We start from the raw sequence: 26765 nt of genomic DNA on the forward strand, positions 1-26765 counted from the left end.
GATGCTGACGCGCATAGTGCAGAGAGGTCGGCAACTTTCTGCAGAGTCGATCACTACAGACCTCCAAACTTCAAGTGATATTAGCTCAAGAACAGTGCGTTGAGAGCTTCATGGAATGGGTTTCCATGACAGAGCAGCTGCATTCAAGCCATACATCACCAAGTGCAGTGCAAGGCGTCAGATGCAGTGGTGTGAAGCACGCCGCCACTGAATTCTAGAGCAGTGGAGACGTGTTCTCCATCTGGCTAGTTGATGTGCGAATCTGGGTTTGGCGGTTGCCAGGAAAGGGTACTTATCTGATTGCATTGTGCCAAGTGTGAAGTTTGGTGGAGTGGGGATTATGGTGTGGGGTTGTTTTTCAGGAGCTGGGCTTGGCCCCTTAGCTCCAGTGAAAGGAACTCTGAATGCTTCAGTATACCAAGAGATTTTGGACAATTCCATGCTCCCAACTTTGTGGGAACAGTTTGGGGATGGCCCCTTCCTGTTCCAACATGACTGTGCACCAGTGCACAAAGCAAGGTCCATAAAGACATGGATGAGCAAGTCTGGTGTGGAAGAACTTGTTTGGCCTGCACAGAGTCCTGACCTCAACCCAACAGAACACCTTTGGGATGAATTAGAGCAAAGACTGCAAACCAGGCCTTCTCATCCAAGGTTCAAGGTTCTTTATTTGGCCATTTGTGCATAAACCAACAAGTCAACAGTTTAGTTAAAAAAGAAGTATAAAATATAGAAATCACTATACAACAAAAAATATAAATACAAAATATAGAAGCAATATACAACTGTAATATTACAATAAACAAGTATGAAGGTGAGAGGGCAATGTTGGTGACAGAGTAATAAATAATAGTAGATAGATAAACTGGTTAGACTGGTTCTAGGAGGTGGGAGAGAGGGGGTGAGCAGGAGAGAGGGAGAGAGAGAGAGAGAGTATTGGGAATATTGCACTGATGGACTATTGCACAAACATCGGGGAACTACAGAACAAATTTCACATTGTACAGAAATAATAATATTAAGTCAGCTATTGCACATGTAATTAAAGTGAGGTAGTGTTTGGTTATTTTTTGCACAAGTTCAGTAGTTATTGTTTTGCCATCAGTCTGACTGTGGCAGGGAAGAAGCTGTCGAAAAAGCGAGTTCTATGTGTGATTATGCTGTCTGCTCTGCTGTGTCTCAGGTTGTACGTGCAGTGTTTGTGTCCGAGCAGAGAGTGAGCTGGGTGGAGTGAGTCTCAGATGATTCCTTCTGCTCGTTTCCTACAGCGCTGCACGTACATACAGTCCATGGAAGGAAGTTTTGTCCCTATAATCCTCTCCGCTGTCTTTATGACTCTTTGCAGAGCCTTCCTCTCTGCCTGTGTGGTGTTGCCTGCGGTGAGGATGCTCTCTATCAGCCCTCTGTAGGCCTGGGTGAGGGGGCGGTGGTTCAGACCAGCTTTCCTGAGCAGCCTGATGAAATAGAGCCTTTGCTGGGCTTTTTTCACTGTGGCTGTGGTGTTGAGAGTCCAGCTCAGGTCAGATGTGACCTGCAGTCCCAGGAATCTGTAGCTGTCTGCCCTCTCCACCTCAGTCCCTCTGATGAAAAGAGGCTGTAGAGGGGGAGGATTCTTCCTGAAATCCAACATCAGTGTCTGACCTCACAAATGCGCTTCCAGAAGAATGGTCAAAAATCCCCATAAACACACTCCTAAACCGTGTGGAAAGGCTCCCCAGAAGAGTTGAAGCTGTTATAGCTGTTATAGCAGCGTCATATGAATCCCTACGGATTAAGAATGGGATGTCACTTTCATATGCGTGTAAAGGCAGATGAGCAAATACTTTGCGTAAACGGATGGATGGGTCAAACGCAGTAAACTTATTTCCCCATGAGGGATCAATACTGTATTTGTGTTTGTCCCTAAAATTAGCTCAACCTGAAACATCTAGAGCAGTTAAGTGCAACATACACTTTAATGCAACAGAAAAATGTATACTGCATAAGGGCACCACTTTATTGCAGAATGACTACATTTGACTTAGGTTTCATTTTAAATTCAGGACTAATTTTCAGCTTCCTAGCAAACAACGGAAGGTCCTTTGCCAAAACTGGCTGGTACTGTAACCCGTTCATGATTCCCCCCAAATTCACCAAATACCCAGTTCCAGCTGAAGAAAAGCCGCATTCAAACATGATGCTGTGACCATAACAATATATTGTGGGTAAAATGTTCAGTCTTGGTCTTGTCAGACCACACCACACTTTCCACTTTGTTCTGGAATACTGGATAAAAGTTTTGGTAAAGTTTGTCCAGGCTTGGATGTGTTTTTCATCCCAGACAGCTTGCATCTTACCACCCTGTCCCAGAGCACAAACAGATGAAGAATGCAGGATATATTTGCCACATGTAGGAAGCAACCAGTAATTGCCAGAAAGAGCTCCGTTACTGTTGTTGATGGCCTCTTGACAGACTCTCTGACCGGTTTTCTCTTTGTCTTTGCATCAGTCTTGATAATGTCACTGTGCCATACAGTACATTCTCCAGTTGTTGATGACTGTCTTTGATGATTCGAGTGAAGACTTCAGGTGAAGACAAGGATTTCACATGGCCTTGATGGGTGTGATCAACACACCCACAACCCTATTATAAGTAATTGTTGTAATTTTTAAAATAAAGGTACAAAAGTTCTGACATGACTTATCGCAAAAACCTGCAGAAGATTTTATACTTGCTGTAAGTAATAAATAAATCAAATAAAATAGAAACTTTCACTGCATCCACTCCTCATTTCTTTTTAGAACCACCTGCTCTTCATTGTTCTTCATTTTCTGATTCATTCACAAGGCAAAAGATCTGGAAATGATTTTCATCCCTGTGTTTTCCACTTCTCTTACTCACAATGTTCAGTTCAGCACAGTCATTACTACACATTTGTTATTTGTATCCTGTTTAAGCCAGATTTCTGTCAGCCTGTCGGCCCTGCTGGAGGTTCCACTGAATGGCAGCACGTGAGGTGCATGGGAATTTTAAGAAGAGGCCCCTTTCACTTTGACCTAATCCCCACCATACTTTAGAGACTGGGGCAACAACATCTGAGTCGTATCCTACGTATCGGGTCCACTTTTTACAAAAGCACCCCAGTTTCACAATTAAAAAGGCCCCCCTGTTGAAAGGACTTGCAGCTCTGCCAGCATAACTGGCTGGTTGCATAATATTAATTAAGGGTCTGTTTACACATCCAAGAGGGGTCAAATGAATGAGCTCTTCCGATGTACAGAAGCAATTGTTGTCTTCCACGCTGTCAGGCCCACCAATGCGAAACTTTCCCACGGTTACACTGACAAGAGAATCTGCAGGACAGTCACTTCCAGTAAACTTGCCCAAAAGCTGGATTCCCTCAAAGTTTGCTCAACACATGAAAACCCAAATGGATGACTACCAGAGGAGGTATTTTTAATTGTTTACCCCTGAGGTAGAACACAGCTTTTACGCCGACTACTCAGTGGTGAGGCCATGTGACAGAGAGGGGAGTGCCAAACTCAGAGAAAAGCAGTCAGACAGAAGAGTGAGAGGTGAGATGGGAACAAGTGCGTGTGGGTGAGCCCTGTTTGAAGCTGCAGCCGGAGGCCTGACATGCAGGTAAAAAAAGAAGAGCCTTTGTCACTTTTCATGACAGCCCCTTTATTTTTTGGGGCCACTTTTTTTTTATATATAAAATGCAGTTGCAGAGTTTTGGACATTTGTCACGCTGGAATGTCTTGCAGTTTGTCAGTATAGCTTGGTTTTGTGAGTATTTATAAGTATTTCTGTTTTCATGTCATCAGAACATTTGCCGATTGTATTACAAGATAAAATGGTGTGGCTCACCTGAGAACACCGCAGTCAATAGTGTGGGATTTTTAATATATATGGACTTTTTGAATGTGGTTAACAGGAGATAAATGTCACGGCTGAAAGGTTTTAGTCAGTAACATTTTTGCCCGGTTGAATAGCTATTCCTTCTGGGAAAACGTCTAACGAGAATCATAGTAAAGAAATTTTTATTAGAAATAATATATTATAAACAACCACACAGTTACTATATTTACGGTTGTTTTGCCACTTTTCTTTAAGCTCCTTTGTTCAAGACTTCCACACACAAGAGTAATGCCTTGTTTTTTTCTCTAGTGAAGACATGACATGAATGTTAATTGAACCAGCACGTCTACAAGTTTCTTTTGCTGACTGGTTTCTCATCAAGCAGCTTAACTTTCTACAACAGAAACAGTGGGTGTCAGTCAGCATGCGCAAATACTTCAAGGGTTGGGAATATTCTTCTGGCACTGGCAGAGATGGCACTAGCTGAGATTCCTCGCCATGAAGGTTTCCTGACTTTACCCATAACACTTCAGAGACGATTGCAACAATTCTCAGCATGTCACGTGAACAACATGTTCACACAAGTTCATTTAAAGACGCCAGATTCTCTGAGTAACTTTGCATCAAGAAATCAAGAGTCTGCGCAGTACTGTCCAAGACTGGAGCCACGTTATTGATGACCATATGATGCCATATGGATTAAGATTATTTCTGATTGCTGACCCTTTTCCCCGCAGGGTTTATGCTGGAGTGTTGTTTAGTTAATTGCATGAGTTAATTTACAATCTCACAAAATCAAAAATTAACTTGACTTTAATACCCTCAATACAAATCCTAAAAAAAGGAGTGTGTAGGACAGCTTCATGGAGCGGCTGTCAATGGCAACTGTCAGTCACAGCTGTCTGTCATGATGTCACATCCTGTTTCTATAGAATCAAATGAACGACAAAAAACTTGTACGAAAAATCTTGTGACCATAAAAAAAATCACTTGAACATACATCGCATTACATTAACTACCTAAAATCACAGAAACAATCGTTGGAAAAGAATTATTTGATGTGTACTTTAGTATTTCAGTTTGACCCAAATCCTATCCACTACCATGGAGGGGGTGGAGCCTATGACCTGTACTGCAGCCAGCCACCAGGGGGAGCTCAACATGCTCAAGCACCCCTAAACTTTGTATCAGCACCCCTAAAAATAAGAGTTGAAAAAACGTTGTTTTTTTCTTTTGGTTGTTTTATGTTAAAAAGGGTTGTCTATGATAAGATGACAAAAAATAAATAAAAAATAAATCAGCACAATAGCAGAAAGTATGTGGTTTAAACATAATATTTTAACGAGGAAATGCTGCACCTCCCTCTCCCTTGCATTGCAGTGGTATGATCCAAGTCTCTCGTTTACCCCAATGGTTTACCCCTCCACACCTCACGTTTGGCTGACCACCAAAGGTGTGTGGCTCCTTTAAGTTACTAAACAAGGATCTATTTACTTTATCGCCCAGCACCAACACGTTACAGTCATGAGCAACGGCTCTAACGTTTACTATTGTTGTTATTGTTAAGTGGGAGTTTGTTTTTTTCTCTCTCTGGCAAACTAATAGTGCAGGTTGTCAATCAACCACCGCCCACGGTTTATATTGGAGCTGTTGTTAAGCTTTTGGCATGTGCATATGTACTGATGTTAAAGCCAAGGTGTAAGACTAATAGTGCCTGTAAGCCTATGTATATCAGCTAATTAATGTAAGTAACACAGTGATGGTAGCGGGTAGAGAAAAAAAAGGTGAGAGAGTAGCAGCACAGAGTGGGAGAGTGGAGAGGATGGAGAGGAAGAACCAGGTGAGAAAGTTGATAATTAACGGAACACTACAGTGAACAGTGCAGACGAGTGCTCTTGGCCATTACTTTTGTTTCTTGCAGTGTGAACGCAGCATTAGAATGTGTCTGGCACATTAACACTGGGGGACCTGCCAAGTTTCTGAAGTATCCCAGAACGAACTAACCAAATGCTGGTTTCAGTGAGGATTATTACATTGAAGTGACAGCCACTCTAGGTTCTCCTGCATGATTGCAAAGAGAGGAGTATTCAGTTGGTTGCAGCTTGCTGCCTCGCCACTAGATGCCACTAAATCCTACACATAGGTCCTTTAAAATCTTTGTAACTTTGCCTGCAGGAGGTCACGTTATGCGTGTTCTATAGGTCAACAGTGCAACCACATTTGCAAAATGCTGTGCAGTTCAGAATATGTAGAACTTTCAAAGTGTTGCGTTGAGATTTACAAGCCAGTCCCACTCAGTCATTCACATCTGACTAATAAAACTGAATCAAAATCTGTAATCTCAGGAGGTAATGGGTTTAGTTTGCTTTGTGTTACAGGAGAAAGCCACAGCACAGTAAAGACGGTGTCGGGAACAAGGTCCAGGATGAACGTGACGGGCGTATACGAGAGAATGGCTAAGCTCTATAATGCAGGAAATGTCTCTGGCAATGGAACAATGGGCCTCATGAAGATTTCCAAACCCATAAATGAAGCCATTAATATTTTGGTCATCGTCATCCTCATAATCACCATGATATCCCTCGGGTGCACGATGGAGATTTCCAAAATTAAGGCCCACTTAATCAAGCCAAAGGGAGTAGCCATCGCCCTGCTGGCCCAGTTCTGCATCATGCCCCTCACAGCTTTTGGCCTGGCCAAACTCATGCAGATGGATCGCATAAAGGCTGTGACCGTGCTCATCTGTGGCTGCTGTCCAGGGGGAAGCTTATCAAATATTTTTTCTCTGGTCATGAAAGGCGACATGAACCTCAGGTAATTCCTTTTTACAGTAGTGTAGTGTCCATTTGAGATTTGTCAGTTTAATAATGTTTCGCTTTCTTTTTGGTTCCATCCCAGTATTGTGATGACCACTTGCTCCTGCATCGCGGCCCTGGGTCTGATGCCTTTGCTGCTTTACATCTTCAGCCAAGGCTTCACCGGTCTGGAAAATGCCGTACCGTATGTTGGCATCATCGCTGCCCTCGCACTGACCCTGCTGCCCTGTGCTGTTGGCATTGTCATCAATCACTACAAACCAAACTACTCATCAACTGTGACAAGGGTGAGAATCCACATCCTTGACAAAGCAGGAAAAGAACCGGACGGTTTTGTTCTATTTAAGCAGCAAGAACATCAAGCAGGCAGATGGAACGGAGCCATCATTTGTTTTATTATGTTCACCTGTGCCCTGTGAAAAACGTCTTCCGTGGAAAAGGCCTGTTTACCAGAACTATTCATCACATAGTATGAGAAAGGCTTGTGGTCCAAATAAACAGGAAGGTTTATTACAGCAGGAAGTCGTTAGTCCTTCACGGCTAACTAAGGCCAGATCTGGATGCTCTCAGATGATGTTTGCTGAAGTTGGCGAGAGTTCTGATGCAAATATGCGAGCGATACTCTGGGGAAATAAATTGACCGTTATGGCGCTCTCTCTCCACAGGTTGGTCTCGGCCTCTTGATCGTCGTCTCCATCATAGTTTCCATCCTGTCTGCCCACACAGTCAAAGATGTCATGTGGATGGTCCTCACACCGGATATTCTGTCGGTGGCTGCGCTGATGCCAATCATTGGATTCATGCTGGGATACGTCATGTCTGTAATATGCAGACTCAGTCCGCAGTAAGCAAATACACACTCAGCACACCACACTTTGGCTCCAAAGAACAGAGAAAGCACCACTTTCTTCAGCTTTATTGTGCGTCACAGCTGTCGAGAGTTATTTCAACTTTGCGGCTGTGTTTGGGTTGTCCTCCTGGGTTTTTGACAACATTCTAAACATATTTTTGGCTTGTTGTAAAATCAAGCAACAACACCGCAACTGCGCCATATGTGATTTCCGAACAATTCAGCCAAAGGGCGGTTTTTCTGTCTCTGGATTTGTATAATTTGAGGATTTTTGGGGCGAGTGAAGACTTAAAACAGGGACAATGTAAGAAGATAATGTGAGTTTGGGCTTTGCACGCTACAAAAATAAGCTTTTTAAGTCAGTCTTTCAGCAGTAATGCAGTACACAGTCAAATCTGATTTTAAATCGTGTATGTAGGCACCCACGTGTACATTTGCCGGGATTATTTCCATGTCACTGTGCTCTATATTCCACTTTATGAAATTTCAGAAAAAATAAATACTGAACATCTGTTCCAAGGTAGGAAATATAATGCACTGTGAAAGTTGGAAGTGCAAATCAACTTAATTGGCGACGTATGTATACATACAAGGAATATACTTGGATCAGTGGGCATACAATAATAATACATTTATATAATTTACATTTAAATGCAACACCCCAAGAACAGAATACATTTTTCTGCATTATGCTTTTGTCAGTTCTGCTAATACTCTCAAATAACTATTACTTTTATGTAAGTTATTTTCATCCATAATAATCTCAGCTCAGATTTTTAATATACTTTTAAAAAAATAAGTAACAAGCAGGAAAGATGTGCTGTTTTAGGATTACTTGCACTGGTACAGTTAAGCGTCAAGTCATCTAATGTTGCCTCACTTCTATTTAGATGCAGCAGGACTATCTCCATGGAGACAGGGTGTCAAAACATCCAGCTGTGCACCGCCATCCTGAAGGTGGCCTTTCCCATGCATGTCATCGGACCCATGTTTCTCTTCCCCCTGCTGTACATCTCATTCCAGTGTGCTGAGGCCCTTCTCTTGGCCCTGTGCTTCAGATGTTACCAAAGAGTCAAGCGACCAGCTGAGGGTAAATGTCACAGCTGCCTGCGTGTGTTGTTGTTGCAGAGCGAGGCTGCGCTCTGGGGAAGGAGTTGGGAGCGTATTTGCAGCTTTTGAACTCTAATACGGCTTTTTCTCTTGCGCAGATGCAAAAATATACATGAATGTTGAAGTTAAACCAGAGGAGGTGAAACAACCGTGACAGCACCGTAAAGCGACGGCTCGACACTGGAGGATGAAGCCATTCAGTGCCACCAACCGACACCTGTGACACTGACTGAAGGACTGCAGAAACATAAACCGTATAACTATAACACTAATACTTTAACTCTTTTAGTATAGTAGTAATAATATGTTTTAAATTGATGTGTTTTATTTATATATTTGTATAGAAAATATATGATGCTGAAATTCGCTATTTTTATGGGTGGAGCCAATTTAGCACATTTGTAATAAATGTAATAAACTGTCAATCAGAATTTATCAGTGGACTGTGTGTTGAATTAAGCACCACAGTAGTAAATCTTTTTATGAAAGAAAGATCAATCTCGCATGTAGAACAGCGTTAAGAAAACAAAGGATGCAAGCCCCAGGAACACCTCAAATAATATTTAATCAAAAATGATCACATGATATATACAGAGAAAACTTAACTTAAATCTTTTTACATATATTAAAATACCATCTTCACAAAACGCAAAAAAAAAAAAAAATCCATTCCTTGGTCCAAAACTAAACTCAATGGACGGTCGAACAAAGTGAACACTGACATCACACTAAACTGTACACATACTCTTTTACAGTGTCACATAGAACGTGCCTGCAGTAGAATTCAAACTGAAGTTGCAACATGAAAAGACCTCCATTTTTTTTTTTTGTTGTTTGTTTTTTTAACTCCATGAACTGTGGAAGCATCAAAAGAAGCCATGGCTGATCAACAGCGTTCTGGGCACAAATAAATTAAACACACGAGTAAATTTCCCTTTTTAGACTTCAAAACAGGAATTTCCCAAGCAGCCTTAATAAATTAAGATAATATTTTCCTGTGTACGAGTGATGTGTCTGACGAAGCCACGCGCAATATCACCAAGCAGTGGAGGCGTTTTACTGACATTCATTTTTAAGATTCCTTGTTTCACATATTATAGATACCTGTGCATAGAAGTGGAAAGCTAAGGCCATTGGGGGGGAAAGGGTATGAGTGTGAAGAAGAAAATGTGTTTGGATATGTGGCTGATGGAGGGATGAGATGTGTTGAATGCAGGCCCTCAATTCAGTCTTGGGTAGACAAGCAGCATTATACTATACAGTGATAAGTGGAATGATGTGAGTTATGATTATATAATGAGTTAGAATCACAACGAGGACAATGGCGTGAGCTTACATAACTTGGACAACAATCTAGTAAACATGGCCTTCATGCATCTTTTCCTCAAATGGTGGGATGTGTGATAAAAGAAAAGTAAATAAAACACAGATGACATTATTAGTTCCCAAACTGAGCTTGTAACTTTTTCCTATTCATTTTTTTTTTTTTTTAAGACGCAGTCCCTCAGGAATTCCTTTCTGTTTTGTTCCACATTTGACTTTGAGATGTTAGATTAATAGATTTACACCCTATAAAAACGTAAGCATGTATGTACATGTGAATCCCTTCTGTGTTCTTCTTTGGGATGATCAGGTGAACTGTTCTGAGTGATCCACAGCTTCACTCACAGCCTCTGTGGTTGGGCTTCTCTGTGTTTACAGCTGTGTCGACAAATTCCTGCTCGCCAGTACGGTCAGTAGCAAAGCTGGTTGTCTTGGGTAAGTCCAAAGTCTGCTGCATAATTCAGGCTTCCTTCAGCAGTGGCATATCTGTTGATGACAAAAAAAGAAACATTATTACAAAGCAGAAAGGAGAAAGGCGAAAGGAGAGTGCATAAAAACGGCTTTACCATCAGAGTAGTCCATCTCAGAGTCTAGAGACAGGCTGTGTTGGTCGCTGCCTGCAGACGGCCTTCTTATTGAGGATGAGGTGCCTGCTGCGGCCCCTGCTTGATCCAGAACCCAGGTGGATGAGGAGGGTGATGACGATGAGGATGTCGGTACAGGGTGGACTACAGCCATCTCTGACTGCTGCTGTTTGAGGGCAGACGGCCTGGAGGGGCCAGCCTCCGGCGCTGTGGCATGCTGACCCTCAGACAGCACTATCTGGACTCGAGACTCGGAGCTGAGAGCTGAGGCCGGGGCTCCGTTACTGCTCACAGCTTCCTCGTATGAGGGCAGGGTCACCTGGACTCCTTCCACCATGATTGACACAGGCTGTCCCGACACCCCTTGGTCACGTCTAGGTGAAGAGGGGGTAGTTCAAACGTGTCAACTTGTTTCTTCTGAGAATAGTTTCCATAACAATTGTAATATGTTAGCAGTAAACATGCAATTTTGAAGGCAGACTCACCGTTGGAGGGACTTGAGTTTTGGCTGCAGAAGCACAAACAGGACCACCAGGAGCAGAATTAAAGCCACTGAGCTTGCTGTAGATGCCACTATGGACAAGGCTGGCATCCCTAATGGTAAAGCTGGATTTCGGTCTGCAGGACAGAGTAAACAGTTGGCATCTGTACAGAAATTCTGGATCCAATAGTTCAAATGCGTCACTTAATCATTACCTTGCTCCATGACACAGCTCAGCTTCATCTGACTGTCCCACTCTCCGTACTGACAGGTAAGGTATTTATAGTCTCCCTTCAGAATATAACCTTCCTCACAGAAATATTCAATCACAGTGCCGTGAGTAAGTCTTCTGCATGGAGAGGGATGGCACGTGTAACCTCCGTTCTGTGGCTGATATGGAGTCTGGCATACTGTCCACGGAAAGAAGAATGACAATAAAACAGCTGGAACCGGAAGACGTAGTTAAAACTTACTGTTGCCCTAAGAAGGACGGAGAAAAACTTGTCCATGTGTCTGTTGTGATTATTATTGTCACAACAGGTTTTTATTACCTGGCAATTGTTGCCACAAGATGTGAAACATTTTTAACTCCCCCCTCACCAAGTAACATGCAATAATCTGATACTATCACTTAATTTATGTTACAGTACATGTTGGTACAAAGTGTAAAGAGGGTCCGGTGGCAGACAGGAAAGTGAGAAGGTTTGTCTTTACCGTCGCTGCGGATACACCGAGGAGTTTCCGAGGTCCAGTCTCCCAGTGCGGTGCAGGTGAGGATGCTGGGTCCATCCAGAAGGTAACCAGGGTCACAGCTGTACTGTAGTACTGTGCCCACTGGGAACAAGCTCCTGTTGGTGTCTGTCAGATTAGTAGAGCCATGCTGCACCATAGAGGGTCTTATACAACCTAAAATAAATAAATAAATAAAAATACAGTTGTAGAATAAAAATTCTGTTTCAACAGCATTTTATTTAAAGTGCTATAAAGAAAACAGCATAACATGAAAAGGTCCCAGCCTGTGTGACAGATTGTCTGCACAGACTACAGTAATTATTTATCTACAAACGTTGGCTAATCTCTTAAATGTTACCTTGCTCCATTAGGCAGTTGATCGGCATTAGGTCGTCCCATTTCCCATACAGACAGGTCCGGAACTTATAGTCCCCTTTCAGAATATAACCTTCATTACAGAAATACTGAATCACAGTGCCGTGAGAAAGTCGTCTGCATGGGGAGGGATGGCAGGTGTAGCCACCGTTCTCTGGCTGGTATGGAGGCTGGCAAGCTGTCCAGGGAAATGAAGAAACACAATTAATGTCCATGTAAACGGAGTCCACAGATATTTGTATTATTAATGTTATTCCATGGCTAAGCTATAAAGAAATATGCCCATTAAAGACACAAATCACAAAAGATTTAAGGTCTTTACTGTCACTGCGGATACAGCGAGGAGGTTCAGAGGACCAGTCTCCCACTGAGGTGCAGGTGAGGATACTAGGTCCGACGGGCAGATAACCAGGGTCACAGTTGTACTGCAGTATTGTGCCCATTGGGAACAAGCTCCTGTTGCTGTCTGTCAGATTAGTAGAGCCATGCTGCACCACAGAGGGTCTTATACAACCTAAAAAGAGAAAAAAATATAGTTCATGTTACCCAAAAGGACATAAAACACATTTTAAATAACAGAGTTTAACAGATAAAAGAAAAAACTACAGAAAGTCTGGACCCATAGGAAGAAACAATAATAACTATGGGTCTTTGTGTCTTGTTCTATTTCTGTTATTGCTCCTTAAAATGTCTGCACATTAAGCTGCTCACTTGTGCCTTAAATTCCCCCCGGGGACAAATAAAGTTTTCTGAAACTGAATCTGAATCTGAACCGAGACTTATGGGACACAGTGTAAATTTTAATGTTACAATGTGTCTTATGGTTTTTTTTTTTTTTTTTTAATGACACGAACTTCCAGTGTTAAGACTGCAGACAATGGTAATATTAGTATGTAGTCCAACATCACCTGTATGCATGGTGTAGCTCCAGATCCTATGAAATGTAATATTCATTGCTCCAGAAATGTAACACAGACCTTAATGGCTGTGACTGGCCTTAAATCCATTTCCACGTTCACAGTGGTCGAATAAGCAACTGAAAATTCTTCCTTGTTTAGCCCCCTACTCAGATGTCTCCTCTATGGCTCCGCATAGACCAGTTCTGGGAGTATAAAACCAAGCTTTAAGAATACCTTTTTAATAGATTAATTTAACCACAAAATCTACTTTTTGCTGAGAGGAATGTGTTTCAAACCAATATGTTAACCTCTTGAGGGACGTGGAACTTGAGCACTCACCTTGGCTTACACAGCTGACCTCCATGGGTCCGTCCCACTCTCCATCCTGACAGGTCAAGTAGTTATAATCTCCGCTGACAACGAAGCCCTCATTACAGAAGAACTCAATCACAGTGCCGTGGGAAAACAGTCGACAGGGTGATGGGTGGCACCTGTAGCCCCCGTTCTCAGGTTTAGAGAGGGGTAGACATGCTAGCGAGTAAAAAATAAAATAAAAAGTTAAAATAAAAGTTATCAGCAAAATTGGCTAAAGATTATTAGAGAGGAAGTGTTACACAATTAGAATTTTAAATTGAAAGTAAATCTGAATTTACGTATGCAAGAAAGATGTTGCAACACTTTTTGTCACTTTACAAATCGTAAAAAGAAGATGGTCGACAATATTTCTTACCACCACTTCGTATACAGTGAGGAGGTTCAGAAGACCATCGCCCCAGTGCAGAGCAGGTGAGGATGCTGGGTCCATCTGGCAGGTAGCCGGGGTCACAGCTGTACTGCAATACTGTGCCCACAGGGAACGAGCCCCTGTTGGTTTCTGTGAGGTTTACCCAGCTGTTCTGGACCATGTATGGCCTCACACATCCTGGGAAGAGAAGGCCAAAGAAGAAGACATACTGTGAAACTGCTCAGTATTTCAATAGAATTCAGGCAACAAATAATTCTTGAGCCTCAACAGAGAATGTTACACAACAAAGCCGTCTCTAAAACAGACACACAATAGCCTATAGCCATCTACACTAAAAAGGATTTGCAGTAGCATTCCATTAATGGGACAAGCTGTAATAACATTTTTAAACGTACTACATACATCTCAGATTAAATGTCAGTGCTTCTTAAGCTTTTAGTTGAAACAGCCAGAGAAGCACACATCCGACACCATCACTCTGAAATTCTGTTTTGTGCTGTATCACATTCTATAGCAAGGAGTTCAAAGTGGGAGAAAAATAATACACAGTCATGTGGCAGGCCAGTTTTCACTGGTCCTTGTTCAACAAACCCACTTTTGAATCTGCAGTCAGCTTCTTTAGAACTGATCCAGGCTGATCACATAAAGTATATTTTCCCAGGACCGACAAACAGATAAATAAGTGTCATAGAATAAACTAAATTAAATACACTTGCATGCCTCACTTTTAATGTGGATTCAAAGAAAGTGTGACTGTGGTATCACTGCTAATAAATCTGCTAAAAGTCTCCACGGCGCAGTAGAGAAAGGTATAGATTCTCTAAGGGCAAAGTGTCCCTGACATTCACACATTTGGTGTCCTGACAAAGCTGATTCGCTAATGTTTCTTTTGACTGTGCTAATGTGTGAGGTAAATCTCTTACCTGACCCTTGCCCGGAGGAGAGTACAGTCAGTACTAACAGCAACAGGAAGGACCGTTTCGTGGCTGAGGTGTGGGCCCAAAGGGATTTTGATATTGACTCTATCATTCCATTGCACATCTTCCCCTTCAGAGTCAACTCAACCTGAAATGATCAGCGAATAAAAGGAATCACCAAGGTATAAATGCATAAAAAGGCAACCCTCCATAGCCCCCATGTTATGCTGACACCTGCCTGGCGCAGGTACACTGCAGAGCTTGGATAGATGCCAGCGGAATGGGTGTGAGTGTGGGATGGTGGTACAATGACAAAAACACAGTGATGCTGGCAGAAGCATTTAGCGAGATAGCGCTAAGCATAAAACGATACCGACCTCTTTGTGTTGATATTTTTAGTACGTCCACGCAATCACGTTAGAAAATTAAATCTTCAATAAATATGAGTCTAGTCCTGAGTTGTTCCGCCTAAATGGCTACACACCCATTTTCAGACCTTCCTTGTTAGCTACGATAGCTAATATTGATAACGTTACAGAGGCCCAAATAAACGGCTCCCGATGTTTATATACCCAGCACACAATGTTAAGTGGCTTACATATGTGCTACCACCTATAGCAAATAAACATCCAACAGAGAATATGGTATATGGTTTTCATGTTAGCTTAGAATGTGTAAGGGGTTGATCAATATTAGCCTTCTTAGCTTGCTAATACTAGCGAGACACTGAAATGGCTCGCTGGTTAACGTTACCTACCACAAAAAACACGGCCTGGAAACCTCCACCGTCGCTTCCTCACACTGCAGACATGTGTCAACAGTGTCCCGGCTACGTCGGAGACATTAAACGCTACTGTGGAAAGCACGAAAAATAGGATTTAACGGCCCGAGCGGAACTGCCGCAGCTAACCGCTAGCTAGCTCCTAGCTTGACCCGCTCTGCTAGCTAGCCGCAGTGATTGAGGAAGCAGCTCTTCTACCGCTATCCCGCTGGGTAGCCATAGTAACAAATATCCATAGTTACAACATCCGGAGTGTTTGCGTCCATAGTTACCAAACATTTGGCGGAAAAACAGTTGACTAGTGTTTTCGCTAGCCTTATAATAACAGGAAATACCTTATTGAATGCAGTCTTGAGATATTAAAATCACAGTATGGAAATAATTAGAGGCAGTTTAGATGACATATCCCGACCTGCATCGAGTGAACAAACAGGCATCCGTGTTTCTAGCGTATCGTTGCCTCACAGTGACAGAATTTGTCCAACAACTCCATTTTCTCTTGTTGTTTTGACCGATGATGCTGCTGATGTTCAGGTGATTACACAAAATTATCAACAACTCGTGTTTATTAGGTTACAGCACTGGATCATTTGTGTTAACTTTACAAATCGATTCCCTGTAGATCCACAGGAGCCTCGAAGAAGCTACAATCAACTCCTCTGCCAGTGGTCCTACCACAGGTAACTGATCTGTGTTAAACAGTTGTAGGATGGTCCTGTTTTGATGACATTGCTTGTTGTGTAATAAATGGTGCTTCTTTTAGGCCAGTGCCCCGTAGATGTTGCTAAGGAAGACAGTGATTATTCCAAGGTACAGACAGCCATTGAGGAAATGAGACGACTTGATGGAATACTGTCTGCAGAAATCTGCAAAGAAAAAGAAATCCGACGTCAAAGGAAAGAACTTCAAGAAAAACTCTGGCAAGAGCTGCTGGTAGCCTAAATCCAATTACTGCATCCATTCTGCTAACACTGCAAGGTCATAAGACTGTTTTGACTAAAAATGTTATGGCTTGTTTTATTATGCAGCAGAATAAACCTGAAGGTCACTCTGAATGTGCTCATGAAGCTTTGAACACAAGGCTGTTTTTGGCTTTGGAGGTACCCTCTGGTAAGTGGAGGCAAAAACATACAGATCCTCAACAGTGTTAATTAAACAAGTGCAGTTCACTGAAAATATGTTTTTATAATCTTAAAGGGACTGAAGAAGAGGACGACTTTGTGCCTGTGTTTGAAACGCAAGTGCCTGACTGTGAGGATGAAGGAAACAACCAAACCCTGGAGCAAAGTAAACTTGAAGAAACAAACTGAACATCCAACAAAGGTTCAAAAAAGGCAACTGGACTTGTAGAGTTTTTCATGAAGGAAGCAGTTCTGCTACCTCTATCCCGCTGGGTAGCCATAGTAACAAATGTCCATGGACTTCGAGGCTCCTGTGGCTCTACAGGGAAACTGAATCTACAAGTTCAGTTGCCTTTTTTGAACCTTTGTTGGATATACCATGACCTGGATGACTGAGAACCTTCACAGACAAACACCGCAGAACAGAAAATACTTTGTCAATCTTGTTGCCTAGCTGGTGCACTTGATGGCGCCATAAGCACAGGAAACTCAAGATGTTTGTCTTCCACTTTGTTATAGTCTCCTGCAGACAATCAAGCACAAAGTGAGACATAGACTCAACAGCAGATTTTTTTTTCAGACAAGAAAGCATAAACATTTTTACCATTATGTGACATACGAACAATTTCCTGATCATGATCTGATTTTTTTAGGGGATTGAAATAGACATTTTATTTTCTCGTCAAATGCAGCCCATAACAGCGAGGAATTCAGTATTTATTGCAAGACATACTTAAGCAGATTTCTTGCGTTCTCTCATGAAGGCTGGGAGCTCTTAAAATTTAGTTGAAGGAGAGTCAGCACAAGTCTCTCTCTCTTTTTCAAATTCCTTATATTTGAGAGTGAGAGTCAAACCCCATGTTTGCACAGAAAGTCTGTGATTGCTATCTGGTTTGGCTGGTGATTATTAATAAAACCCACCTTTTCACGGATATAATGTGCACCTTTCTTGACAGGTCAAAAGAGGCCAGACAGCTTGACAGAATCGTTGAAATTAAGCTCTGAAGACAGCGGGGAAGACGAATTTAAAGGCAGCCACTGTGGAGCTTCCGAAGGCATGAATAAACAGAAAGACTTTGTGAAGAGAAACATTGAGGTATGTCAAAGTTCATGTTGGGCCAAATGCAGTGCTGGAGTGTATCGCATGACTTGGAGCAAGTCCCTCCACTGTTTGTTTTTCCAGCGAGTGTCTCTAGACATATTTTAACCCTACTAGGCCACCACCAAGGATAAAAAATAAATGTAATGCAAATAATGATTTTGAATCTTTCCTTTTTTCCAAATGTTGTGAAATGCAATAGCTAGTAAGTGGTGAGGGGTGGCAAATGCATTTGACCCAGACGGAGAAAGAGCGTCTGGACGAACTCCTCCGAGAAATAGACGAAGAGGAAGAGGACAGTGCCAGAGGCACAGACAGCGAGGTAGGCTGACATGAAGCCCTAACTGATAACATATGCTCTAGTACGAGTCTCTCTTTCTTGAGTTCCCCTCACGTCTAGACCATCTGCACCATTACACCAGATGATCCCATCTACTGCTTATGCTACCAACATTTTCTATAAAACATAGTTTTATTTAACATTTCTTTCCAGTATTTAGTCACGGCCTTTTCAATACAATCTCTAATTTTGTGATTTATTTGCCCAAATGCGTGTCTAACATTTGGCCTCTTAAATAATGTTATTATCAAACATCGTTAAATAACTTTGCCAGACTAGACCAAGACTGGTCCGATATCCATGTTTTGATGGCTGCTTGGCTGCTGAGACAGCCTCTGGGCAGAAGACTCAGTCTCCTCAAAGCAGTTCAGATCATGAACCAGATGTGTAATGCCATATGCGGTTCACATGGAACGCTGCATGTTGTGGATTCATTTTATGATCACGTTTTCACAACAATTCCTTCTGCCGTGTTTCAGCAAAAGTCAGTAGCCTCGATCTTTCACGCACTTTAAAAAAGCTACAACTAAACGCATGGTGAGGCTTGAGCTTAAAGCTAAAAGACCTTTAATTTTGCTTTGAGGATTCACGCAACAACCCTGACACCTGGAGCAGTCCAGTGTTTCACTGCGAGCCCACCTTCGGCATCCTTACTTAAAATTTTATTTTCACTTTTAATTTCCCTTTATAGTCCCCTTTGGCAGCTGTGAGGCCAAGTCAGATGGGATGAAACCTGATGGGAAGTGAGAAAAAAACATCTTACCTCCAACATGCGGTTCCATTTAGCCTGACCCCAACAGCTCTGCATCCGTACGACAGCTTGCCAGGATATTTTTTTAATGTCTTGCTACTCTATTTATGATGTTGCCTTGACTTTTAGAACAATACTGCAGTAATTGTGGCGGCAGATACTAAACCAAGGGGAGTGCAGATGCTCTGGGATTTTTTATTGGCTGGAGGAAGACTTCCTGTTATTGCGAGGCCTGCTATTATGAATGGCCATAACAGAGCAAGTGTGTGATTTATGTCACCAGGACTTTGGCAGTGATGCATCTTTAGTTCTGAGGACTTCACCCAGTTCTTGGCAGAATCCTTTGAGACACATCAACCACCAGCTGCTGCTCACTGTTCACCTCTCACACTGTTTTTGATGTGACTGACTCTCACCCTAACAAGCGCCACAATTTTATGTAGTTGTGGTAACCTGTAGCACTAAATCAGTTCCAGTCAGTAATCGCAGAACATTTTGGGGCTGCAGTAGAGGAGCACAGGCATCCATCCCTTAGCTACGTCCTCAGGTTGATGCTGCATAAAATAAAGAACAGTTGTCCTCATTAGGGGAAAAAGGTATTATCTGAGAAATCTTGATTGGTCAAAACAAGTAATTTCCATGCTTTATATAAGTAATTATAAACTATAATAAAGCTTTAGCCAGAAGCCAGTTATCTAAGCACAAAAACCTCTCTTGTTATTTGTTTTCTAACAGGGTCTCCGATGAAAAGTTTAATACCAGTTTCACTTTAAATGTGAACCAGAGCCATCCATGAGACAATTAGCTTGGCATAGCTTAGCACACAGACTGGAAAAAGGGGAAGTAATAATAGCCCAGAATAAAGAACAGCCAGAAGCCAGTTAACTTAGCATAACAACTTCACAGTTATTAGTTTTCTTGCAGAAAGTCTGATGAAAAGTTTAATTCCAGAAATATGAACCTAAAGCCATGAGGGAATTAGCTTAGCAAAGGTTAGCATACTGACTGGAAATAGGGGAGGTAATAATAGCCCAGAATAAAGATACAGCCAGGATCCGTTTAGCTTAGCAAAAAAAAAAAAAAAAACAACTCCCATGTATTAGTTTTCCTGCACAGTCTGATGAAAACACCTGTTTAAATATGAAGCTAGAACCCTTAGACGCTTACAGTAGCTTAGCTTAGCATAAAGACTGGAAATAGGGGGAAAGGGTTAGCTTGACTGTGTCGTAATGTTTATTTCCTCATTGTGGCTGGTGTGCCTGGGACCCAGGATGACCAATTATTCACTAAAAGATGGAAATGATTTGATCTTTGTCATTGTCAACTAGGTTCCCTCCTCCTCTTCAGCTTGTTTGTCATTTATCATTAGTCTCAACTTGAGACTGAGACTAATGTTGACATGCTGACAGGCGCAAACATGACTTGATCCATGAGATTCAGAGTTGCTCTCTGTGAAGGATACAAGTAAAACTCTGCTCCAGTGCTGTATTAAATCATTCTCTGTTTGATATTTTTATGTTGTGCCTTTAAAAAAATTCACATTCTGTCGAGCAATGGCTGGAAAACATGCATGTGAACGGAAAGGACATACCAAGGCCTGTCTGATGTCTGGGCTAGAGATATTCTGCAAGTAAATCACTGCGACGGTTGGAACAACAGAATACATCCACATATGCAGCACAAATCAATGCCATCTAAAGCTTGCGGGTCTTTGTGTTGTGCTCCACCTAGTGACTACATAGTTTGCTGTCTTCTTCTGCCAGTTTTGTCCAAGTGTTCAGAGGTTACAGCTGCGTTCTTTGTAGAATTATGATCTTTTTTGGCACAATAGCCTTACTGCAAGATTTTATCTCACCCCCGCGCCGTGATGAGCTCATCACCCACCCATATTTTCCCATAGGACACAACGGTCGTCTCACTAGGATGGACAGACTCTGTGGAAGGAAGAGCAATTTTCAGATTTTGGCACCTGACCCATCCAAAAGAGAATACCAAGAGCTGGAGTCACACTTGTACCTCTCCCCTGTTTCAGACAACGGTTTAAAAGTTGCTAAATAAGCAAAAGATATATAATGTAGGTTGCCACAAAATAAAGCAGACTTGCACCCAGTGGACCATGACTTAAACTAGTGATTCTTTTCTTCCAGGAGACCATGTGGGCCGTGTCAGTCCTTGCAGGCCAGGGTTACACCCCAGAGCCCTCTGACCTGGAGCAGTTGATGGACATCGACTCCAAAATCCGCCTTCTCCTTCCTGTCGAGGAGTATCACTCCATACAGAGCTCCTACACAAACTTGAGCATGTGTCGGGTATGTATCCAACACACACTATCGACTCTACACATTATCAGAGCTGTGGGTTTATATAAAAGGTGACAATAATTCCATGCGGACCTGCAAGGAAGCAAAGTCATGTTACAAGGTCAGCTCTGCAGGGCCTCCATGGCAACGTGTTGTAAAATATTTTGTTATTGACCCTCGGTAAGTCACACTCCTTGCCATCCGAGGGGAAAATTGCGTAAGCTGCTGGAACGGAGGCTTACCTCACATTCCCATCCAATTTTCCACGTTTCCATATGAAAGCTATATCATAAATGCATTATTGGCTGCTAGTAAAAATGTTGCTTAGGCTGTTGTCTCATTATTAAAAACATGACAAGGGGAAATTTTGTACAAGGAGCAATTTATTGTTTCTCCATTTACACTCTGCTGTTTTTTATAAATACTAATATTTAGTCTGTTTCCTGAACTGCTTGTTTAATATCCAAAAAGCCAGGTCCAGGTCTACAAGTCCAGTCGCCTTTTTTTAAACGCTTGTGACTGACAACCTTCACAGACATATTGCTTGTTTAATACAATTAGAATGTAGTTTCTCATTATGTGCACCCTTTAATGTTATACATTTTCTGTGTTTCAAGTATGACCCGTGCATCGCTACTTCAGACAGCAGAGAACAAACTTAATAGTTATTTACAACTATAAAAGTTTTTCCAAGCCCTGGTCCTGGGTTCGGCCTCTGTCCTAGACGTGAGCTCAGCGAGTTATCTAAAGACCTTATCTCACTGAGTTTTTAATGCCAGATGGAGCGCTCATCATTTGCGTAACCTGTCAGCGGAAAATGATGTTTTTGAAGTCGTAAAAAAATTTTATAACGCAGTTTTGCGAACGCGGAGTACTGTTTCTACTACCACTGGATGTAGACAAGGAAAGTCGGCAGCACTTGAGTCTCAGTGCTGGAACGTACTTGGTCATGATGTCTAGAATATTTATTTTACTGACTCTTGCACTGTAAATTTTGTCAGCCATTCGTACGATTTTATATGGAACTGACTAAGCTCAACATTTGAACTCGAGGCACTGAATTTATTCATTGTACGCTGTCTTATCCAAGTGTCTGTTCAAGGAGTCTAAGAATTTTACCTTTGTTGAGAGGGACGTAGCTTTAAGTAGATATGTTCAAACTGATTTGTGAACTTGTGCATGACACGCAGAGCTGAAATAATCAGTGAGTTCATCAACTGAAATGGTTACACTTCTCAAATGTTGCTGCTTTTGCCTCTTCTTTTCAATAAGCTCCTTTAATGTTGTTGTCTGCCTCTTGACAGCTTCCCCGACCAGCTTCCGCTTTGTCTTATCAGTCTTGAAGAGACACCCTGTTCTTCATAATGTCACTGTTGTTCTATAATCCTTCTTTGTTGCCCTAGTGACATGAAACATTGCAGAAGGACAAACAAGGGAAGCTTTGGTGTGAAGGTCACAAGAGAAAGAATATAATTGAATCCACAACCTAAATTATGGACCTAAAAGCTCAGTTTTGACTAAATGATTTAAACAGACATTTACATCGTCATTAGGTAGACTATTTGCCAAAGATGTCACACTGCTTTTTGAAACTCCCAAATTTCCTGAGTTAGTGTCTATTCGTGACGGCTAAGCTAATGGTAATGCCGAATGCCTGTGACACTTTTGCCCACTCAGAGTAAGACAATCCTCTTTTGTTCAAGATCATCTTCACATGATGTGCAGCGGACTTTTGGCCAACGGAACAAAACTGTGATAATACTAGACAGCTGGAAGTGTTATTTTGTGCAACCCGCTTTCCCTCCCCTCCCACCCTTTAATCATCTTGCCTGGTCAGAAGAGTTCCTCATCATCCATCCATCCATCATCTGCTCTCCATTAGTGCTCAAACGTCTAATGTAGGCAGTCCTTTTCCAAACGACGTCAAATATGAATCACACTATTTGAATGTTTAAATGCAGCATAGTAGATAAACAGTGAAAGTTGGAGAACGCCAAACTTGCACGGGTTAAAAAGAAATAGTTTCTAACCCTGCCTCAGTAGGGTCTGGATGTTGTGGCACAGATGAAACGCGAACTGCCCGCACAATAAATCTCCTCAGACCCAGTCATTCAGTTCAGATCAGTGGCTGTAAATCCTTAACGTGGTCGTAAAAGGAAGTATGCCTTTGTTTTCCAGTTACCTTTCTTCTCGGTAATAGCTTGAGTCCTTGACTCAACCCGCTCGAACAGCAGTTCAGGAACCTGCTTGTTTGCTCTGGATTGAGCAGGCTCTAATGTACGCAAAAAAACACCCTCATATCTCTGCTTAAGCACCACTGAAACTGCCTTTTCCCCTCTGATATTAAATCATTGCTTAGATGTCCATGTTTTCCGCTGTTTCTTGTTTTCTGGCCATGCTTAATCCACCTCTCCCCAGTGAGCACTCCCTCATAAAAGATCCACTTGGACTTAAATCTGTCTTTCGAAAAATGGTGGCGTACTTTCCCAATAAGATGTGATTGATATTCTTTCCATTCCTGTGCAGCCACCTCAGTAGTAGTAGTAGTAGTAGTAGCGTCTCTGTGGCTACAGTACTTTGAGCCTTTGATGGTGGATACAGTCTGCGAGGCCTGGCACCAGCCAGGATTCTGCCACAGAAGAGAGTCAGCCCCCCCATCAGACTCTAATTACAGACCTGGAGAAGGTAGAGGAGTGCCAGGTCCAAAAAAAGGAACATTGCTTTCCCTTTTCGATATTAACATATGTAGGAAGGTCACAGGCTGCTGTGATACAAATAGGCCATTTATTGCAGCCACTCATGTACTTGGATTGCATTTTTGCACCACAAGCATGCTTTGTGCTTCTTTTTACAGCACAGACATGGTCATGTGGATGTTAGACACACATCTCTGTGTCACATCTTTTATAGCAGGTGCATGTAATACAGTGCTAACTAAAGGACATGACAAAAATTCAATCATAAATCTTTGCCACAGGCTCACTATTAGTGGCATTACTCATCACCACACGATGAGTCATGGTGAAAGTCATGAAAAGCTTGTTTTTTTTTGCCTCTGGTTCTTTTTTGATGATGGGAAAAAGGTCAAGTAGATTCAACCCCACTATTAATGATCCGGACCGAGTGGAATCAAAACTTTAAAAACATTTTTGCTTGGAGGCTGGTGATATTGTGCTTATGACAGCATTGTTCCTTTCGCATTGTTCATTCTTCCACCCTTTTTTTTTTTCTCAGGCTTCAGTTGAAATAGCCGCTTCTGTCATTAAAAACATCTGCTGGGACGCAGGATTAATGTACATTACACCCCTCCTACTGTACCACTGTGTGGTAATGCCTGCACCACCCACAGCCCGAAGCCAGCACAGTTGATTCTGTCATGAGAATTAGCTGATGTTGGGTGTTTGGTGACATGGGTGTGTGTGTGAGTGAGTGTGTGCTTCACAAACCAGAGCTACACATGTCGTCCTTTCACATGTGGGTTTCTTTTGCAAGTGCGGTCGCAGTGAACATTAACGAATGGCTTTCAGTCACTGTCACAGTTTGATTGCGCTGGATCCCTCTGGTAATCAGCAAGGCTTCAGCTCCTTCTGTATTTTGCATAGTTACTCCAGCTGTGTTTTTGTTATGCACTTGTTGGCTGTATTTTAATGTAAGACTATGAGGTCACTTAGTCACACTGTGTGGTTGTTGATGAGTGCTCATAATTTTAGCTGAGAGAGAGCTGAGTTTTCTGCAGAAAACGCCCTTTTGACCAACACAACGTGGTCAGCAGATAGGTTGGAAATTTACCTTATTGGGTCCAGTCATATAATTAAAGCCGGGCAAGGCTTCAGACTTCATGTTATATTCGTTTAGAGAGAAGGTTAGTGTCACGCATAAACTGTGTTCAAATTCATGATAGAAAGTCAGGAATCCAGCTGACCTCAACATAATTGTCATAATATTCAGACATGTGATAGTATACATGTCCCCTGGATACAAAATAAAACCAGAAAGGTTGTGTAATTTGTTACAGGAGAACAGCATGTTTGTCTTTGATCGTGATGACAGCAGGGATACAAAAACACATTGTGCCGAGGAAGAAACTGTCCTGTCTGGAATATGATCTTCACATCCCTGCTGAAATATGTTAATTCACAACAGAGAAGAATGTGGCTACCAGCCTTAGCTTCCTTACAGCTGCAGTCTTTTTCTGGTGCATTGACCTAAAGATCCCTTCAGCACAGACATTTGTTGTTCAATGTCTGTCTGTGCTGAAGTGAATCATCACCTTTGCACATATATTCTTCCGATGGCTGGACGGATGCACAGAGAGGTGTCGGGGCTGTCATGTGGCATTCTTGGTATTTTTCACTACTTGGCTGAGAAGAATAGACTCCACACCCTTCCCCGCCCTGTAATTCCCATGAGACCCGGTTTATTGTCTTCTTATAAACGCCTCTCCCACTGGTGTTATCCACAGCAGCGGTTGTGTCAAGTGGTTCGGAGAGGTTTCTTTCTCGTCATGCTTCAGACATGACTTTTCCACTCATTATGACACTTCAAAGTGGATGATTTTATCACATGCTGTAGTCATCTGTTACCAATAAACAAACCTTTAGATATTCACTTGTCTATAATCCAGATCATAACCTTCTGTTCTTTATGTTTACAGTGGCCTAGATTACCGTATCTTTAAAGAAATGCTTCCAGATTTAGGACAAAAGTGCATAAGCACCACTGAAAAAGTACCACCTACTGGTGTGAGGCCAACAATGTAATATATGTATCCTCATACATATAAAAACAATATGCATGACCCTTTACTTGCAGGCAGGTGAAATTGCATAAAGAGTGACAAAGTCCTGGTAAGAATGGACTGCAATGACAATTGCTGAAATGTAGGTCAGACACTGTGCTTGACGATACACAGCATCTATCATGGTGCAAAACGATGCCGGGAAGTTTTTTTCCCTCCCTCCTCCAGATGCTCTTTATAAATATTGAACATGGCCCGATTCTTCAGCTTGCATTTATTTCCCCTGCGTCATTATTTGGCCAACACTAAAATTACCGTTTGTTAGCGAAAGTGGGTGGAGATGAATCTGTGAGTATCTCTCAACAGTAAAAGTAACAGACTGTGAAGTATTTACAGTGGTTTGGAGGGATAACGTATGCATGATTTTGCAAGTGGAAACTTCAAATTGATAATTTCTAATCTCTCTGTGTGTTGGACTATGCTAAATTACTCAGAATACACAGGTGGGGACGGTATTTTGATGCAGACACACATTCAGCATTCAGCATGCTGTTCTGATCGTAGGAGACACCAGCAGGTTTTGATCTAAGCAACAGTGATTGCTCCAGACCACCCTCATTTCTGAAAAAGAAAGCAAGTACAACGTCCAGATGACCCGCAAGTGAATCTTCTAATACTTCAGGAATGTGCACCAATCACCAAGTCATCTATCCAGAATACTGATATGAAAACAGAACCTCTGGTAGCTTGGAGACAAGCGAATGTCACATCTGGGACATTTTTAAGAATGTGATACACAGACCCTCACATTGTTTCTTATGGAGCCGTTATAGATTGATTTGTGGTGTAACTTGGCAGAGGAGGGAGGGGAAGGAATTATGGTGGGAAGATTTACTGAGCACAGGATTAAAAACATTTGCTTGCACTACCTTGCTTACCCAAGCACCACCAGCAGATAGGGA

General features: G+C 42.1%; 3 protein-coding genes across 4 annotated transcripts in view; 2 read left to right on the forward strand and 1 right to left on the reverse strand.

The window, feature by feature from the left end:
- The first annotated feature begins 3263 nt into the window (after positions 1-3263).
- LOC311505947 (hepatic sodium/bile acid cotransporter-like) lies at positions 3264-8998 on the forward strand. Of its 2 annotated transcripts, XM_084569779.1 has the most exons (6): positions 3264-3622; positions 6220-6655; positions 6740-6944; positions 7323-7501; positions 8398-8597; positions 8716-8998. In XM_084569779.1, exons 2-6 carry the CDS (start codon positions 6267-6269, stop codon positions 8769-8771), a joined length of 1029 nt encoding a protein of 342 aa, XP_084425905.1. In that variant the 5' UTR covers positions 3264-3622; positions 6220-6266; the 3' UTR covers positions 8772-8998. The 2 variants fall into 2 exon arrangements, with proteins under 2 accessions (XP_084425905.1, XP_084425904.1); XM_084569778.1 differs by lacking the exon at positions 3264-3622 and having other exon boundaries at positions 5575-6655.
- A 165-nt stretch (positions 8999-9163) lies between these two features.
- On the reverse strand, positions 9164-15681 carry LOC311505719 (sushi domain-containing protein 4-like). The gene is made up of 11 exons (XM_084569443.1): positions 15431-15681; positions 14680-14821; positions 13742-13933; positions 13351-13542; positions 12435-12626; positions 12096-12290; positions 11720-11911; positions 11221-11415; positions 11010-11142; positions 10507-10898; positions 9164-10426 (listed from the first exon to the last, which is right to left on the reverse strand). The coding sequence occupies exons 2-11, from the start codon at positions 14795-14797 to the stop codon at positions 10401-10403; spliced, it is 1827 nt and encodes a 608-aa protein (XP_084425569.1). The 5' UTR covers positions 14798-14821; positions 15431-15681; the 3' UTR covers positions 9164-10400.
- Positions 15682-15691: 10 nt separating this feature from the next.
- The window catches only part of fsip1 (fibrous sheath interacting protein 1), a 28315-nt gene continuing 17241 nt past the window's right edge, over positions 15692-26765 (forward strand). The window contains exons 1-8 of the mRNA XM_084569444.1: positions 15692-15988; positions 16077-16134; positions 16218-16387; positions 16483-16564; positions 16652-16741; positions 17532-17671; positions 17877-17996; positions 20913-21074. Of these exons, the coding sequence (XP_084425570.1) occupies positions 15827-15988; positions 16077-16134; positions 16218-16387; positions 16483-16564; positions 16652-16741; positions 17532-17671; positions 17877-17996; positions 20913-21074 (984 nt within the window). The 5' untranslated portion in view covers positions 15692-15826. The remainder of the gene's footprint in view (positions 15989-16076; positions 16135-16217; positions 16388-16482; positions 16565-16651; positions 16742-17531; positions 17672-17876; positions 17997-20912; positions 21075-26765) is intronic.

The sequence above is a fragment of the Chelon labrosus genome, assembly GCF_963514085.1.
Source record: "Chelon labrosus genome assembly, chromosome: 20".
Classification (NCBI taxonomy): Eukaryota; Metazoa; Chordata; class Actinopteri; order Mugiliformes; family Mugilidae; genus Chelon; species Chelon labrosus.